Source organism: Gadus morhua, chromosome 10 (genome assembly GCF_902167405.1).
Source record: "Gadus morhua chromosome 10, gadMor3.0, whole genome shotgun sequence".
Classification (NCBI taxonomy): domain Eukaryota; kingdom Metazoa; phylum Chordata; class Actinopteri; order Gadiformes; family Gadidae; genus Gadus; species Gadus morhua.
Window position 1 is genome coordinate 25,938,957 of NC_044057.1, and position 18,595 is coordinate 25,957,551.

General features: G+C 50.7%; 1 protein-coding gene across 9 annotated transcripts in view; it reads right to left on the reverse strand.

Annotated features, from left to right (window-relative positions):
* The window catches only part of pcdh19 (protocadherin 19), a 65,890-nt gene that overhangs the window by 20,880 nt on the left and 26,415 nt on the right, over window positions 1-18,595 (reverse strand). For 4 of the 9 annotated variants that reach the window (XM_030367789.1, XM_030367785.1, XM_030367787.1 and 1 more), the window contains exons 3-4: window positions 8,343-8,401; window positions 4,971-5,143 (exon numbers count right to left, since the gene is read on the reverse strand). In XM_030367789.1, the coding sequence (XP_030223649.1) occupies window positions 4,971-5,143; window positions 8,343-8,401 (232 nt within the window). Of the gene's footprint in view, window positions 1-4,970; window positions 5,156-8,342; window positions 8,402-18,595 lie in introns of all 9 variants that reach the window. The other 5 variants (XM_030367788.1, XM_030367784.1, XM_030367786.1 and 2 more) reach the window with 2 other exon arrangements.

Here is an 18,595-nt window from a genome sequence, read left to right on the forward strand (position 1 = left end):
ATAGACACCAGGAATGGAGAGGATGGAGTATGATTAGAAAGTTAACCCAGAGAAAATCCATAAATGGATAGGTAGATAGATAGAGAGATAGAGAGGATAGATAGATAGATACATAGATAGGTGGAGAGAGAGAGAGAGAGAGAGAGAGAGAGAGAGAGAAAGAGAGAGATAGTTGGATAAATAGATAGTTGGATAAATGGATAGACAGACACACTGAGTCTGTGCTGAATTCAAGTGTGAAGACGACAGGAGTTTCAGAGGGCGGAAAAATGCCTTGAAATCAATTAGGAGGAGTGAAACCCAGCAGCTCGGTGGAGGAGGGGGGGGGGGGGGAGACGTCTGTTGCCCACAACCCTGCTCTCGTTCCCGGCCCCCCGCTTCAGGAACACGCCCATAGGGAGCTACCGGATATATGAGAACCGTCCTCCCGGGAATGAGATGAAATCGCTCAGAAATGAAGCAGAGTCGGTGATTCCTCGGCTAATTGAAGAGTTCTGGCTCCGGTTGCGTCTAATAGGCCAAAAAGTATAAAAAAATATATATATATTCCTTCTTTTTTTCTACTCCTTCCAAGAACTGCAGTTTTAATTCCTCCAATGTTATGGTACACCCAAAAAAACACAAGCTAATGAAAGCCACTAGTAAATGCGTAAGAATGGACGCCGCTGAAGAAGGACGAAGAGGACGGACTCCGGATCCAACCGTTCCCCTTCCACAGAGATCCGTCGGGTGACTCAACCAGACATGAATGTTGAGCCCGGACAAACGATGGATCATCCATAGCCGGCAGGAATTAAGGGAGCGCTGTGACGATCAGTGGAACTGAGAGGGGCGGGCTATGGGTGGGGGGGGGGGGGAAGAAAGGAAGAAAGAGCCGATTTAGCTATTTTTTTTATGTCGCCACCCCCCCACCTTCCCTCCTCCTGGTGGCTCTCGTGAGCCGGGGGGGCTAACAGACGCTGGGGCTAATGTGGTTCGGGCAAACGTGAGATGGGGCTAACAGTCTCTCCTCAGCATTCTGAGCGTGGATTCACCGGGTGCCTTATTGTGGGCGTTGGCGCCGTCGAGAGACACGACAGAGCCCACGGCGGCTGTGGGACAGCTTTCCCTTTTATAGATATTTAGTCGATTTCACGCAATTTGTTCCTGAAAACACAGATTGAATCCACAAACGTGGGTCGGTTTACGTGGAGGTCGGGTTCATTCGTTGACGCGTTTTTACGGATACAGGCTTCGAACACGGCACAACCCCTCCGGATCCAAATCTACGAGAACGTGTCTTCAGAAGCGCTTTGAGGAGTGCTAGCAGCTGGAGCCACAATGGATCCCGTAGCCGCAGATCCGCCCGCGAGCGGAGAGAGAGGAGGAGCCCGACGGGGTGCGAGCAACAGACAGTTAGCGCTTCAAAACGCTCGAAGGAAACAAAGAACGATCGTTGGGATATGGGGCCGGGATTATTCCCCGGGAAAACCCGGGACTGCTAGAGCCCCTGGCATCCCGAGACCAGGGGCTGATGGGAGGACCCCAGGCGAAGCCGTCTTTGTGCTGGAGGTAATGCTTCATCCACTGGGCAAACACCCCCTCTTCTCTGCCACTGGGAATAGTAAACACTTTCACGGCATGCGCCTGGGATTTTAGTATCTACTTCCTGGCTCCCCTCCCTCTTCTTCATCTTCGTATCAACAAGAGAGAGCAGCGCAATAAAACTAAACACAAACAAAAGCACACAAAAGGGAAGGCGAATCCAGGCCTCTTTCATCCTCGTCTGGGGGTTCTCACTCGCTGTCCTTTGGCAATTGCCGTCTCTCAACTTGTTTTCTGCTCCGGCTGCCAGGAGAGCCAAACTACCCAGCTATTCCCTGCAGACAGCTAAACAGCGGGGCGTTTAGAGAACCTGCCTCTTTGTCTCCCAACCGGTTCCCCCTGCAGTCCCACCGCCGCCCGCCGTCCATTAAGACGGATGAGCTCCACGCGAGGACCGCGTGGGTCCGGGCGTGAGGCGGCGTGCGGCCGCAGTGCTGCCCCGGTTATCGGGGGGACATTAACCAGGAAGGAGGGCAGCAGTCACACGAGGCTCCGTCGGAGCCCCAGCACGCACGCAGGTACAGCGTGGTGGAATATATAATGAGGCATCACACGAACTGCAGGGGGACGGGGGAGGACGCGATAGGGAGGGAGAGGGACAGAGAGGGAGAGAGGGAGAGGGAGAGAGGGAGAGGGGCAGAGAGGGAGAGACAGAGAGAGAGAGGGAGAGAGGGAGAGAGGGACAGAGAGAGAGAGGGAGAGAGGGAAAGAGGGAGAGAGGGAGAGAGGGACGGAGAGAGAGAGAGTGGGCAAAATAAGGCCCTTACTAGGAGACGAGGATGGTGTTCTGATTCTGTTCCAGCGAGCAAAGGCCATCACTCAGTTTTCTTAGTACATAATTAGACTGTTGAGATGGAAATAGGAGTGACAATTTCATTTGCGATGGCATTACATTTGCACATACGCTTAGATTTTCTACCGTCAATTCATATAATAATTATCAACGGTTCTCACTGCGGTCCGGGGCGCGCTCTGTCACGCAGTGTCCTGGAAGCCAGTGACAGGACACGCTGTCAGGAAGCCATTTTGTTCCATCTTCACAAGCTCGCTCACTCGCTCTCTCTCTCTCTCTCTCGCTCTCCTAATCTCTCTTTCTCTCTTTCTCCAACACTCTCACACTCTCTTTTTTTTCTCTCCCCCCCCTTCTCCCCCTCTCCTTCTCTCTACCCCCTCTCCCCCCTCTCTCTCGCTCTCCCCTCTCCTCCCTCTCCCTCTCTCCCTCTCTCTCACCCCTCTCCTCCATCTCTCTCTCTTTCTCTCTCTCTCGCTCTCTCTCTGAGGGAGGCAAATTGCCATTTCTATGCCCACGTCAGAGGGACACAAACACTCATTCCTTTTAAAATGAGGCTCTCTGGTTCTCCACTGGCCTCTGGTCATCTGGAGAAAAGTCTTTTTAACCAGCGCTGTGTATCACTTTATGCATTCAGATGCCATTCATCAATTTCGACTGAAACAGATCCAATCATCGAGGCGGTAATGGGAAGGAAAAGGCTGCCTCCAAGAGCTTCTCCCCCACTTGAAATATTCCTCATCTACATCACCTCTAATTGTCTCCAATAATGAGATCCCGGAGTTAGAGGAGCTGTCAGTATGCATTCCGTTATGTTTAGTTTTAGACGCAATGGGGCTTTTTTTTTCACGTGATGTGAAATAATTAGGGAAGGGCGTACACTCGTCAACAAATGCGCTTATCATTGTCCATTACAATAGAGAAGCTGCTTAGTAACACCCATCGGAGGAAGATTCCAACAATGGCCTGTTGGCCAAGTCTGGCAACATCAGTGGCGGTTCGTTTTTTATTTTCCCCAAAGTCAGCTCAGTGATTACAAATAAAAGGAATCGGCTGTGCGAACATGCACGCACACGCACCAAACAGCACACAGCCGCACACACGGGAACGCACGCGCACAAGCACATACACACAGATGCACACGCATATACACACACGCATGCATGCACACCAATGCACGCACAGACCTCAACACTAGCACACACACACACACACACACCTCTGTTCCGTCCACTCCCCTCACAGAGGTATCGTGTAACAACATGAAGCCTTCCTGAAAGGTGCGTGTGTTACATAACCGGTTGTCCACAACACTCAGACAAAAAGACTATTATTACATAACATAACGACAAACTGTAAAGATTGTATTTACCTTCCAAAACTACTTTGGAAAGGCAACTGCTTTTTTAATTGCCTCGCCCGTTGAAATGTCACAGTCATATCCATTAGACAGCAAGGGTGAAGAAAAATCACCCAGTTTACAGCTGTTTTCAAAAATAACTTTCATAAATGATATCGGATTCAACTCAAATGACCTTAACCTTGTGAAAACTAAAGTATCAAAAGTTGAAGCAAGTTTGGTTTGAAGATCATATACAACTTGTATATGATATATGCCATACTGTACGCATAACACGCACACACACACACTCACTCACTTGACCGACACACTGTGTGTGTGTGTGTGTGTGTGTGTGTGGCTCTCTAAGTGGGCAGGCAGGGAAGTGAAAGAGTGCCAAGGCAGGCCTCACACACACACACACACACACACACACACACACACACACACACACACACACACACACACACACACACACACACACACACACACACACACACACACACAGTGCTCCATACTTTTTGCCCACTTCTTTCCGCCCAGACGCAGTTGACTGGCAGAAGCGTAAAACAGACATCCACTTCCACTAGCTCCCGCCAGCAGATGTCTTCCTCGACGGCGTGCCGGGGACTTTGGAAACATCAGCATTAATTCCCTCACTAAACGTTCCCGCTGAATAATGCATGGCAGCGCGGGCAGATATGTAGATTCCCACCTTCTCTGTACCTTTGTCAGCCTAATTGCTGCCATTCAAGAAGCTGTGAGGCCGGTCACTGCTCAAGATCACACATGGCTGCTAGGAGTCAACACTGTGAGCCGAGACACTATCAAAGAGCTGCCCTCAGCGAGAGATCCCTGACATTAGGGGGTCTTAGGAGGACATCAAAGCAGAGGTACACTTCTGTGCGTGAGCATGTGTGTGTTATTCACATACTTCTAAGCACATCTGAGGGCCTGTTTTACGCTTCTGCCATTGGCAATCATACACACACACAAACACACACACATTTATACCTAAACAAACACACATACACACACACACACACCTAAAAGCACACAAATACAAACCACCCACAATTAACTACACCCACACACACGCGATTCAAAGACAAAAAACCTAAACACACAATTCTCGACACATACACACACACGCCAACCCAAAGAGAAATACCTGAACACTGAGGTCAACACACACACACACACAGACACACACAGCCCCCCCTGCGCCCGCGCGACGGCGTGCGCTATCCGTCCTACCTTGGTCGGGCAGCTGGCAGACGTTGGGCGGGACGGTCATGTTGAGCACGTCGTTGACGGCCGTGTCCACGTAGTGACCCCGCTGCACGTCGTGCTCGCTGTCCGTCTGGTCGCTCTCCTCGTGGCCGCTGTCCTTCAGGCTGTTCCCCTCCAGGTCCTTGAAGGTGGATGTGCTGCATGGGGGCCAGCGGGGACACAAGGGAGACTCTGGTTAACTGACAGAACCCTTACAGAGGGAGCCTCTGGTTAACTGACAGAACCCTTACAGAGGGAGGCTCTGGGTAACTGACAGAACCCTTACAGAGGGAGGCTCTGGTTAACTGACAGAACCCTTACAGAGTGGGCTCTGGTAAACTGACAGAACCCTTACAAAGGGAGAGTCTGGTTAACTGACAGAACCCTTACAGAGGGAGGCTCTGGTTAACTGAAAGAACCCTTACAGAGGGAGGCTCTGGTTTACTGACAGAACCCTTACAGAGTGGGGTTCTGGTTAACAGACAGAACCCTTACAGAGTGAGGCTCTGGTTAACTGACAGAACCCTTACAGAGTGGGGCTCTGGTTAACTGACAGAACCCTACAGAGTGAGGCTCTGGTTTACTGACAGAACCCTTAAAGAGTGAGGCTCTGGTTAACTGACAGAACGCCTGCGGAGTGGGGCTCTGGTTAACTGACAGAACCCTTACAGAGTGGGGCTCTGGTTAGAGGACCGTGAAAAGAGAAGGGATTCTCCCTTCTGTTTTCGGTTTCGTTCCCGTGTTTTTGTAGACTGGGTAGCCCCGCCCATTCCGCCGGCGATTTGAATCCGCCCTGCAGCAGGGTCTGGGGAGGAGCTTCTTTCTGCTTCCGATACGTTTTTTGCGGGAGCCAATCACCAAGCTGGCTTTTCCCCCTGGCGCGCTGTTGCATGGTTAACACAATGACGACAGGGAACGGCTCTTGTGCTGAAGAAAATGACAGCAGCCTCCCCAGACCAACGAGCAAACTACGATTGAACTTGGTCTGGCAACAGCCCGACTAGTGTTTTTGTGTTCCCGTGTTGGGGTCTGAGGACCACATCTTGGTCTGAGGAGCTCACCCTTCATCCCCCTAGCCTCCCCTTTCTCTCCTTCTCCCGACTCGTCCTTCCTGTGTACTTCAGCCTTTTTTGTTGTTCCTTTGAGCGAAGCCTTTCCACTGTTACCGATGAATCGGCCGCAAACTCATTTCAGGAGCGTTTCTCTAAACGAGTTCTGGGTAGAAGGACCCGTGGTGCGGTGACCTTGTGACCCTGTGACCTGGCAGAGGAGCGGACTTCGTGTTCCCGAAGCGAGGCGGCGTGCTCGCTGAAGCTCTCCAGGGCCTTTGTCCAATTAAGTTCGGTGTGCATTCATTTATTAATTTATTTACTTATTCAACTTAGCATTGCTCCGTGGGCCATGACAGAGAGAGTGTGTGGGGGTGGGGGGGGGACGTTGGCTCGGTGAGCTGTCGACGAACAAGCGGCTAACATCAGACCCATGCTGCAGTATCAGGGAGTCGGTGGAAATAAGATGGATGGGAGGGAATACTGGGAGCCTACAAACTGTGCATCTGTCTTGTTTGACGCTCACAGTCAATAAATGGGCTGGTGTGTATAGGGGAGTGCGCTAGCCTGTGTTTTTGTGTGTGTGTGTGTGTGTGTTTGTGTGTGTGTGTGTGTGTGTGTGTGTGTGTGTGTGTGTGTGTGTGTGCATGGGTGGATGTATATGTGTTTGTCTGTGTGTGTGTTTGTGTCTAAAGTGTGGGGGCACAGTAAACAGCTGCACAACCACAGCTTGATTTATCCTTGTTTGATTTCCAACCCACTGGAACAACGCTAATAAGAAGAGTGTGGTGTGTGTGTGTGTGTGTGTGTGTGTGTGTGTGTGTGTGTGTGTGTGTGTGTGTGTGTGTGTGTGTGTGTGTGTGTGTGTGTGTGTGTGTGTGTGGGGGGGGGGGGTGCACATGTTGCTGTGAGCAGGAAGGCACCTGGGCCAGGGCAGGACACGAGGAAAGGAGGATAGGAGATGCAGAAGGCAAGATAAGGCGCTCTGCATTCTCGGAGTAAAACAGGACGACTAAGGTTATGCCGGAATATGTTTGCACTTACTACTTAACATATTTACCAAAGAGGGGGGGGTTGCAATTAATAACAGCACAGCCCACTCCCCCGCTGTAGACCCCCTCCCCAATCTCAAACGGACCCTTCTCCCTGCAGAGGGCAGAGGAGAGGAGAGGAGCGGTCCTCTCAGATGCTATCGCTGTAATTGCAGCGGTGAGAGAGCACACCTCCTGGGCCTCCTGAAAGGGCGGTCTTTGTGCCGGGCGGCGGAAGGCCAGCCGGCCACACCGTGATGCTCTGTGTTTACATTAACAGGGAATCTTTCTTTGGAGGGGGGGGGGGGGGGGGGGGGGAGCAGGAGGAAATTGCTATAATGGGTTTTCCAAAGGCCAGGGTGGGCTCACACAATGGAGCCCCCTGGAATGCCCGATAGCTGCAGGCGACGGGGGGGGGGGGGGTTGGGGGGGGGAGAGTTATAGCAGCGCAGCCGGGCGCCCTGGTAAGGAGACCTGACGGAGCTGAAGGACACTATTGTATGACCCCGGAGGGTCCCTGGGAACCCGTCGGCCTGACCCCCCCCCATCCCCCCCCCCATCCCCCCCCACCCTATCAATCCCCCAGCCAGATCGCATTTCCTGCAGCAGGTGGAGGAAAAGAAAATAACAAATAGGTTCCACTCAGTGCTACTTCACATAAATTCGGCAGTTGCTGAGTAGGTACGGCGGGTTGAGTTGTAACCGGGAGGTTGCTAGTTTGATACCCGGCTCTACCTAGCTGTCGTCGAGGTGTCCCTGGGCAAGGCACCTCACCCTAGCTGCTCCTTACGAGCTGGCTGACGACGTGCGTGGCTGACTCTGCCGTCGCTGTGTGAGTTTGTGTTTGAGACGTTGTAAGTCACTGTGGAAAAAACGCCTTCTATATGCCCCGAACATAAATCTATACGGTGATCTGCTGTGTGACATCCATGACATATTTATATTGCATTAACATGGTGTAGTACGAGATCAGAAGATGCTATAAATACGTTGATATATAAGTAAGTAGTTCTATTTTAAGCGTTTCAAGTCCCTGTTTTGTGTCATTTAATATCATGGCTGCTCCTGTTATTTCATTTCAAGTAATAGGATTTGTTCCTGAATAGATCCTGCGACACTAAATGCTAAAATGTGATATACACAAGTATAAACATCCAAGCCACCATCCGACGGCAAAGCGTGAGTAGCGGCGCGGTAATTGGAGAACAACAACACAGAACAAAGCAGTGGGGGACGTGCTAAAAACAGACACACCTGAAGCATGACTTAAGACATACCTTTTAATGAGGTGGGCTCTGCTATTCACGTAACTGGAGTCAATGGAGTAGTTCTCCGTCTGTAAGAGAAACAAGAGGGACGCAAGAAGGGGGTGGGGGAGGGAGGTGGGGGATAGGGTGGGACAACAGAGAGAGGGACTTTTAATTATGGAAGGCACCAAAATAATGTCCCAAGTAATTGGCAGTCAATAGAAATGTTATTTGACACCAAAGGCCGCGCTGAGCCGCCTTGTCTTTCTAAGAGACGCACACAAAAACACAAGGATGGTGGCAGGGGAGCACGGACAGGAGTAGGAGCCTCTCATCCTTTCCCCTCCTCCTCTCCTTTCCTCTCCTCTCTCCCTCTCCTCTGCTGTGTGCCGTTCTCCCTTTACTCTGTTTCACTCCCCTCCCCTCTGATCTCCTTTCCCTCTCTCTTCGTCTTTTGTATTCTCTCCTCCCCTTAGCTATCCTCTCCTCTCCTCCTCCTATCTCCTCTCCTCCCACCTCCTCCTCTGGCGGTCATGCCCTCGGTATTTGAAACGTTATCGAGACCAAATGCCTCACACACACAAACGCACACACACACACACACACACACACACACAGACACACACACACACACACACACACACACACACACACACACACACACACACACACACACACACACACACACACACACACACACACACACACACACACACAGAAGAAGAAGAAAAGTCAGACATCCCCTTTTTGGCATGTATTTCTTCATACAGAAACTCACTTCCCCGTGTTTAAATATATAAATATAAGTGAGCAAATCTGCAAGTAGCGGAAATTAAGAGAGTACCCGGGGAATGGTTACTTTGCAATTGCAGATGAAAAGCCTTTCAAAAATATGCATACGATGGATCTCTGACCCACATTAGAGAACACAGTTCAAAGACGCTCGGCATTTAACTTCTATTTTTCCCCATCTTCATCACATTTCTTAACATTTATTGAGCCCACATTAACATGGTATAGGCTGGAGAGTTCCCGGCAGATGGAAATGCACGCTGTCAACGTCCACAGAGCAGAGGAGTGTCTGCAAAGCATCCACTCACACGGGATAAGAGAAGAGACAAGTGCTCCTAAAGGACATTCACAGTCATGCTAAAGTAAGGTTACAACCCTTTCAACAAAACTTTATAAGATGCAGCTGTTGTCGGAAGCAATAAAAAAGAAAAGGAAGAAGAGAAAAAGCAGTTCTGTCTCTCTCTCTCTCTCTCTCTCCCTCTCCCTCTCTCCCTCTCTCCCTCTCTCCCTCTCTCTCTCTCCTCTCCCCGCAGCAGATACAGGGTCCAGATTAAAACTGAAGGCCGGCCGCCAGACCTCCGAGGAGAGTCTTCAGCATTGAATACATGAAAAAAGGGCGAAGTACGTCCCTGTGATAACAAAGGTTAATGGAGTCGGCAGAGTGCTGCCGTCGGAGCGTTACGTTGAGCTAGAGACTGTATTCCACACAGTCCTCTCAGACACAAGTGGGTCAACGGCCCCTATGGGGGCAAGACGACAACCGCACACCGTTCGTATAAAGAGAAAGAACAACGTAGGGAGAAAAAAAAAACCGGAATCCACATGCCACAGGGGTTAGAGCCTTTCAATTCCTATCATTGTATAGGGCCTGTATGTAAACGTCAGGCTGGATTTCACGCCTGGGCGCTCCCGGAGCAGTGACAGTGGAGAGTCTGCCTCCAATCTCCCCCAGAACAACAACAACAGCATCAAATCCCACGCAGACAAATCACAACCAGCTAATGCGTTTGCCACACAGCTCCCCCTGACCTGTCGGCGGGAGCGCTTTTATAGGACCTCACGCGGGGTTTTGAGACGGACCAGACGCGCCGCCGCCGTGTCTGCGTGGACGCTCCGAGCGGCGACCCCGTACTGTTTCTGTGACAGCTTCAAAAGGAACATGTACACAAACGTCGGTGGCAGCCATTTTACGCCGCCCTGCCACCGCACAATGTGCTGCTCATCTCCTCCATAGCAATAATAATAATAGCACCGAAAACCAGTCCGCGGAGAAGGGGGGTAATTACCGGACGACGTCTCGCAACAAAGTCACGTCAACTCGGCCCGGATGAATGCCTTGAGTCACCGCGAGGAGAATGAGGCAGTCAGTCGCCTCGGCTCTTTGATTCCCTGATTGTGTTCGCCGGGGCTCACAATAACAACGTCCTCATCAGGAGCGGAGGCATTTCATAGAGAGGTATTAAAGACGGTCGCGCAGTCTGGATGGATTCATACCAGTTTCCTTTTTCGTTGTCCTCACCTAACTGATCTTCACCTTGTGATGATCGTGACGACAAGTTGTCAGCGGGAGCCGACAACTTATATTTACACCAGTGTTTACACCGAGGCACCACCCTTCCTCCACGACTCCTGTGCTGCTCGACAATATCTTTATCAATATAATTGGCAGCTTTCTGTGAGGTGACATGCACACGGTAACATTAAGGCTAAGACTCCATCCGTTAAGTAATTCATAATAATTGCCCCTTAATTAATGATGGAGGTAATCGCCGTAAAGACAACGGCCTCGTTGGTTGACACTAAAACGTAGGGCCAGATGTGAGGGAGCCACCGTAATGGTGCGGCGTTGTACCTGTGCTCTACTTTGTGGCCCAGTGATCAGAGATAATCCATTATTCAGCCTCCTCTATGTCTCGCTGTGCATCGAGGGGGCGGCTAATGAACATGCATAGCGGGAACAACAAGAGCATAAACGCCATTAAGGAGACAGCAAACTCATCTCCCCCCCCCTCCCCCCCCCCCCGCCTGGCTGCAGGTGAGGGGAATGGACGGCCATACGGAGAGTGGGGCGAGGTGGACTCAAAAGGAACACACAATATGTCCCCGATTCTCAGCGGGGATGTGTTTTCCATAATGCAACAGTCCTCCAAGGTCCTCACGTCAGCTCTCCTCAACCTGTTCGTTACCGTCTGTCGCCCGCTATGCAAATTGGAAATATGTTCACGGCGAGGGAAATGTTTAACTTTAACTACTCCAACCTATCAAACTGCACCAAAGTATGCTCCTCTGTCGTTGTTATCTTAGTTGTGTGAATGAGGAATGCTAATTATGTTCTCTAATCAGCTATCCGTATAAGGTCATGACCATATTTGAATGCTGGGACGTACATCACGTTTAGCAAATATGCACTAGTAACAGGCTTTTGATAGGCTGTGGAATAATTCAGACATATACATATAACGTTCATAAAAATAAGTATACCTATATATATATGCAAAACGATTATTTACATATATTAGCTTAATGGCCAATGTTCCAAAGCCGTTACTGGTCCCCGGCCCGGAGGTTGAGAAGCACTGCTTTAAATAGAGTGCCAGTGCTTAAAACATTCATTGCAGGTGCCTACCAAAGGAGGCACTAAGCATATACAAAGCGTTCAAGGTTGTCAATTGCGATTAGCATGCGCTTTAACATGACGCTCTAATAGGCTGTGGCAGCTGCTCCCTGGGGGCTAAGCCATCTAATCGCCAGAATTTTTTAAATGAATAAAAAAGTTACGATTTCCATTTTAAATCTATTGAATATACATACAGATGAATACGTCGGAGGAGTCACCCTCGGCATTAGTTGCTCACTCTGGGCTCCTTATTGTGAAGGAGACTCGATTTAAAAAAAGATAAGGAAAAAAAAGGAAAGAAATTCCTGGGTTCCTGTTCAGAAACGTAACGTCCGCCCAAGTATCTGACCGGACCCAAATTCAAGAAATGTCAATATTTCTCTCGCCGGGTTCAAGTTTCAGTGCAGAAGAGGAGGAGGAGGGTTCACTCTATCAGGGTGAGGATGCCACAAATGGCTTCCTAATCAGATTGGACAATGTGTTGTTGTGATCCGAGCACGGTGCCGGTTTGGCAGCTAAAGCCACTCCAATCCCACAATTATTGTTCCGTTTCATCTCGAGGACCCAGCGAGAGAGTCTCTCGTGCCACCGGCTGACTAATAGCTGGTGTCAAGACCAGCAAACGGGTGTGGGGGGGGGGGGTGGTGAGGTTTGACCCCAGGGACTTGCCCCTCCCCTCCTCCCCTCACCACCGCCGCCACCACCCCGGCCACCACTGCCACCACCACTCAACAGCCCAGGCCCACCTTCCCCCTTGTGACTCTTTCTATCCAATAAACCGGGTTTTGAGGATGAAAAAAGAGAGACAGAGTGGGGGGGTTGAGGGGGGGGGGGGGGGGGGGGGGGTGAGGCTTGGCTCGGCTCTTTGGCACCGAAAGGAAAAGCAATCTCCTCGCCTAGTTGCTACCGTGAGATTTGATTTGCCTTCGTCCCAGCGTGACAATTGGTTCCGTAGTCTGGATGCAAGTGTATTCATTGTGGTGGGCCACGGGGGGCAACTGCAGAGAGGAGCAGGACTGGTGGCGGGCGGGCGGGCGGGCGGGCGGGTGGGGTGGAGGTGGAGGTGGGTAGGGTGGAGCTCTGTAGACAACAGCACTCACACCAGTAAGCAGCAGATACGATCAACAGATGGCACAAAGACAGGGGGGAAAGAGAGCAGAGATGAGGTCACGCACGGCCTCCCTTTTATATGCATCACTTTTTTTTTTTGTTGCTGTTGCACATTTCCAGTATATCAAATAACTGCTATAAAACAAGCGTTTTTATACTGAAAACAATACGTCCTGGGGTGGAGGGGGGGATATTTCAAAGGCAGTATAAAGATGATACTCAGGGTTTAATGGTTTGACTCACTGTTTGATGTATGTGTTCCACCACTGGTCAATGTAATATGAGTTAAGGTGGCCATTTTGAGTTTGAAAAAATAGCATTGACGTGGCTGCCATTTTGATAAACGTAGTTTGCTAGCAGACTGCATCTATGCTTGGATTAGAGTTCTAATAAAGAGAAGAAAGAAGGGAAAATATAGGAAACAGCCATGGATTCAGATCTGATCTGGTATGCCGGGAAATCTTTATAGTCACTGACTTTTAAAGGACTTGATATACACGTTGCTCTGGGCAATGTTGTTTCCCTCTATGCACAGACACACACACACACACCCACACACTCCAGTATCAGCTCATACTGTCGTTTGCCATTTTGTTTGTGAGTTTGTGATGACAGTTTCAATTTCCGTCTCGATTGGCACTGAATTTCAAGCTCACTCCTAGACTTCCCCCGGTCCGGGAAGGAAATGTGACACATAATAAGCCTGTTTTTGATATCCTCAGGAAAAAGGATGTATTCTGACACAAAAATAATCAGAAAGAGAGCAAACACATGCAGAATTACAGATGCATGTATCCCTTCTGCTGCATTACTGCAGTAAGTCAGAGACAAGACGATTGTGTGTGTGTGTGTGTGTGTGTGTGTGTGTGTGTGTGTGCGTGTGCGTGTGCGTGTGTGTGTGCGTGTGTGCGTGTGTTTGTATTTCTGTCTGTCCTTCCGTCAAGTACATCTATTCCAGACTGAGTTTCACACATACGTACGTGTTGAGCCAAGATTTCCTTCACAGTTCAACTGTCAAAATCCACCATTCAGCCTACGCCTCGCAAACACTCTTACAGACATTTTTCCCAGCATGCCCTGCGTCTACTATCTCCACATTTGCATTACTGTGCTGGCACCCGGTCGTCCCCAGGTTTTCACCCTGCAGCACCTCTAAGCAGCTCAGCCGAGCTCTGTGTGGCAACCATGGCAAAGACCCAGCCCGCCGCCTCCGCCATAGCCTGAACCGACTCCCTCCCAGTCCTCCTGAATGGATTAATTTGATGCATTTCATGTAAGGTGCTGCTTCACACATGGCAGGTCCGGAGATGTATCTCAGCGCGCATAGCCCTCCGCGACTCCGTGTTCCACAGCGACTTCGCCCCCTATGGCCAATACTACCACTACTAACTACTACTACCACTACTACTACCAACACTACCACTACTAACTACTACCACCACTACCACTACTAACTACTACCACTACTACCACTAAAACTACCACTACAACTACTACTAACTACTACCACCACTACTACCACTACTACCACTACTAACTACTACCACTACTACCAACACTACCACTACGAACTACTACCACTACTACCACTACTACTACTACTACCACTACTACTACCAACACTACCACTAATAACTACTACCACTACTACCACTACAACTACCACTACTACCACTACTAACTACTACCACTACTACTACCAACACTACCACTACTAACTAATACCACCACTACCACCACTACTACCACTACAACTACCACTACAACTACTACTACAACTACTACTACCACCACTACCACTACTAACTACTACTAACTACTACCACTACTACCACTACTGCTGCAGCTGCTCCAGGTGGACGCACCATGTTACACCGCGCTCTACCATGATTACAGAACTTCACAAGGTTTTCTCTCCCGCACGCCCGATTATAGATTCAGCTGCTTCTTAAAGGGGGGGGGGGGGGGGGGACCCCAGACCCACCTCACCCTCCTCCACCACCACCACCATCACACAACCCCCCCCCCAACCCCACCACCACCATCATCACACAACCCCCCCCACCATCATCACACAACCCCCCCCACCATCATCACACAACCCCCCCCCCCCTCCCCTTAGGGAGGATCAGCGCTAAAGAGGTTGAAGTAGTGCCCCGAGGCAATAGCACGGCGGAGGATGAGATTACATTTTCTATTTCTGACTGCTCTAGGGGCTGATGGGCTGGGCGGGATGGGGGGAGTCGGTCAGTGGTGAATACAGAGAGTTGTGGCCATTTAATGTCAACTGGCTGTGCTGCTGCAGCCTCAAATCAAACACAATCAATCGCAACAAAAGGGGCCCTGCAGATGTGACGAATAACCTGCCACTTTCTCTGCATCATTTCACTTCATCAGCCATCACTCCACCCCAAAAACCAATCGGCCATTCAGGAATCAATCACGTTATGAGAGTGAGTGATTTGGTAGTCAGACTGTGGGCATAGCCTTTTAATGTGCACTCTGTCCGTTTTGTACATTTCTGTACTTGTTGCCCGTGGGTGCGCTGGGATTTAAACAGCTGGGAGGGTGAACGAAACGTTACAAGGTCAAGTCTCACCCAACTACTTGTGTGTGCTATTGTAACTGTTGCTGAGTGTGTCTCAGATTTTGCGTCAAAACACAATGCCACTTCCTGGAAGTGCATCCCACACGTTGAGTGGGACTTCCTGTGTAAAGTGAGGACAACAAAAATACTTCTAAAAAACTCATCAACGATCCTGTGTGCAACTCGTGAAAGGGTAGCTCTGGATTCAAAATCAATCCGTCTCTCCCTCAGACGCAGACAACAGACAAGCATCCAATAATATATTCAGCCGTCTATTATTATTACGATTATTATTATTAGGAAAAGGAGGAAATAGCCATGACCGGTGACCGTGCCACTCAGACCCGCAGGCTCCACGCGGACGCCGTCAATCGAGCTGTGATTAATTATACATACATTAATAGCAAGCGCATTCATTATTCATGAGCTTCTCAACGTCAAAGCTGCCTTTGCTTTTAGAGTGATGAAAAGATTTTAAATACTAGCCCCCGCGTGTCCCCCCCCCCCCCCCCACCTTGCAGACGTCTGCATTCCGGCGCAGTCAGTCGCCTGACGTTTGCCTCACCGCCCCCTCAGCCCGGCCTTCTGTTCCCTTCTTATCAGCGGGGGGGGTCTTTGTTCTACTCTGGCTCTCTCTCCACCCCCCCCCCCCCCACCCCCGCGCCACTCAAAGGGGGCAGTGGAGTGGCGCCCGCCGACGACGGCCGGCTCCGTGCGGCCCTTGGCGGTTTCATGTAGATCCGAGGGCGGGGGGGGGGGGGGGTGGACACTCTATCCGTCCCGGGGGCCAGCGCGCTATCAGTCCATCAGCGAGTTCGCCTCGGTCTGTGGCGGCCGAGCGGGGGTCTCGGCTTACACCCAACACACCTGCGTCTGGGGCTCTACCTGGGCGTGTCGGCGCCCGGGAGACCTTTTTTTTTTGGGAGAGTTGTGTTATCGCTCTCCTCCGATCCCCCCCCCCCCCCCCCCCCGACCGCCGCCCCCCCGCGACAGTCTGATCCGCAGGATTAGGAGTTCCAGGTGCTTTACGTCGTTAAAAAGAGGGACAGGACGAGAGAGGGCGGAGGAGGAATAGTTGGTTATCGCCGTGGATACCAAGAGAAGGATTCCGGCTTACTTTTCTTTAAGCCCGTTGAACGTAATCAAAGTCAGATAGCAGGAACTTCCCCCTGAGGCGAGTCCTGGGGGAGTTCCCTTAATTTGGATGTCAGGCCCAAAAGTTTTCACACTCCCCGAAATCCCGAAATCTGTTAATGTCCGCCTGACGCCACATGAGAGAGAAGTAGGTGGTGCGTTACCCAACTACGCCCAGAGGGCTCCCTGTCTGGCGGTGAAGGTAGCCTGTAATCCAGGTGGATTTAGGGGGAGCCCAACCCTTCCTGGACCAGCCAGTGATAAACAGACATTAGAGGCAGACCTTCAGCCATGAGGAGGAGGAGGGAGCTGAGGAACCTCTTGAGAGGGACGGGGCAACAAGTTGAGGCAACTTCTCCCTGGGGGCCGGCCTTTATAACATATGGAGAGACTCAGTAAGTATATGTACTGTATATAAAGTGTCTATGCATCATCACAGGTTATTATGTTGGTCCACAAAGAATGAACCGATCAACCTTTGCGGGGAAACAGACCCACTTATCCTCTTTACTTATGTCTAGGCTTCACTCTTAGCTAAATTATATATCTGTTGTGTGGGCCTTTTTTTTATTTTTGGTCAGCAGCAACAGTCACATTGACTTTAGCCAGACTTTTGCGCTCTCGTTCTCTCGCTCTCTCGCTCTCTCTCTCTCTCTCTCTCTCTGCGTCTCTTTGTACCTCGCCCCCTCTGACGAGGCGTCTTTCCAGACATTTTTGTTGGGCAGAGATTTGCGTCAGCTCATTACAGTCTGCGAGGCTCTCCGAAGCGGATGCACTCACTCTGAGATGGATTGAGTAGGTCTGTTTATTGACATGCCTTAATCTGACACTGGATAAGAGAATGAGTCACAGCCTCGAGTCGAGACACACACACACACACACACACGCGCGCGCACACGCACGGACACGCACACATCAGGACCAGTGCCAGCAGAGGAGGACGTTGCACCCAGGAATATGAGTGGAACTTCATCAGGATTTATTAATCTGAGCACCCCGGGCCGCTCGCTCAAACAAACCCTGTGTACCCTCCGTGCTCGCCGACTGGGCGGGGCGGGGCGCTTTGAAACCAGTGGTGAGTGCAGGTGCTCATAACCAACACACACACACACACACACACACACACACACACACACACACACACACACACACACACACACACACACACACACACACACACAGGTACATGGATAAATAGGCGATGCGTGCGCCGTTGGCACACATACCCAACTTCAAGCATTCATTTGTATACACACAGTTAGCCACACACAAACAGATACAGAGACACACACGCCACACATATGCACGCACACACATGTGCGCACTCGCAAACATCAACACACGCACGCACACACACGCACACACGCACATATACACACAGATAAACAGACAAAGTGTGCACTTTTGGCCTAGGCACATAACAACTAGCATTCATGTGTGCACAAACAAACACACAAACACACACACACACGCACACTGACACGATCAAGACTCTTCCTCTGCCTGCTAACCTGCCACCACTTTAACCACCGTATCAGCATACACCAGCTGCCGTGTCTGCTGTGTTTTGTCTCACAAATGAGAACTGGTCCTCGAACCAGAGTTGGATGTGATAAGGCTGGATGCCAATAAATCATAGAAAGGAGCTTTTTAATAAACAGATGGGCTCACTAGATCCCCATCTCGCACACAACAAGGCTGCTAGCGTCGGCGTATCGGTAATGGACGCCAGCTCTGTGGCTTTGGATCCCGTGGTCCCGCCGCATCAACGTGAAGCACATCTGGTGTTAATATTTGGGACGGGCCTTCTATCTAGGCAGCTGTCCGCGGCAGGATTTGACGGCGGAGCATTAGCTGCACTGCGCATCGCTCCCACATCTGTGCACCTAGCTTGTTAGCCGCCGCGGCGGCGGCGCAGGCTGCCGTTAGCGCGCGGAAGTATAGACGCCAAATGTTGTAGTGTGGTTCGGTGTTCTCCGGCGAGCTGAGGTTTTGCATTGAAGGGGAAGTTCTTCTCAACTGTGTGATACACGGGCGAGAAGC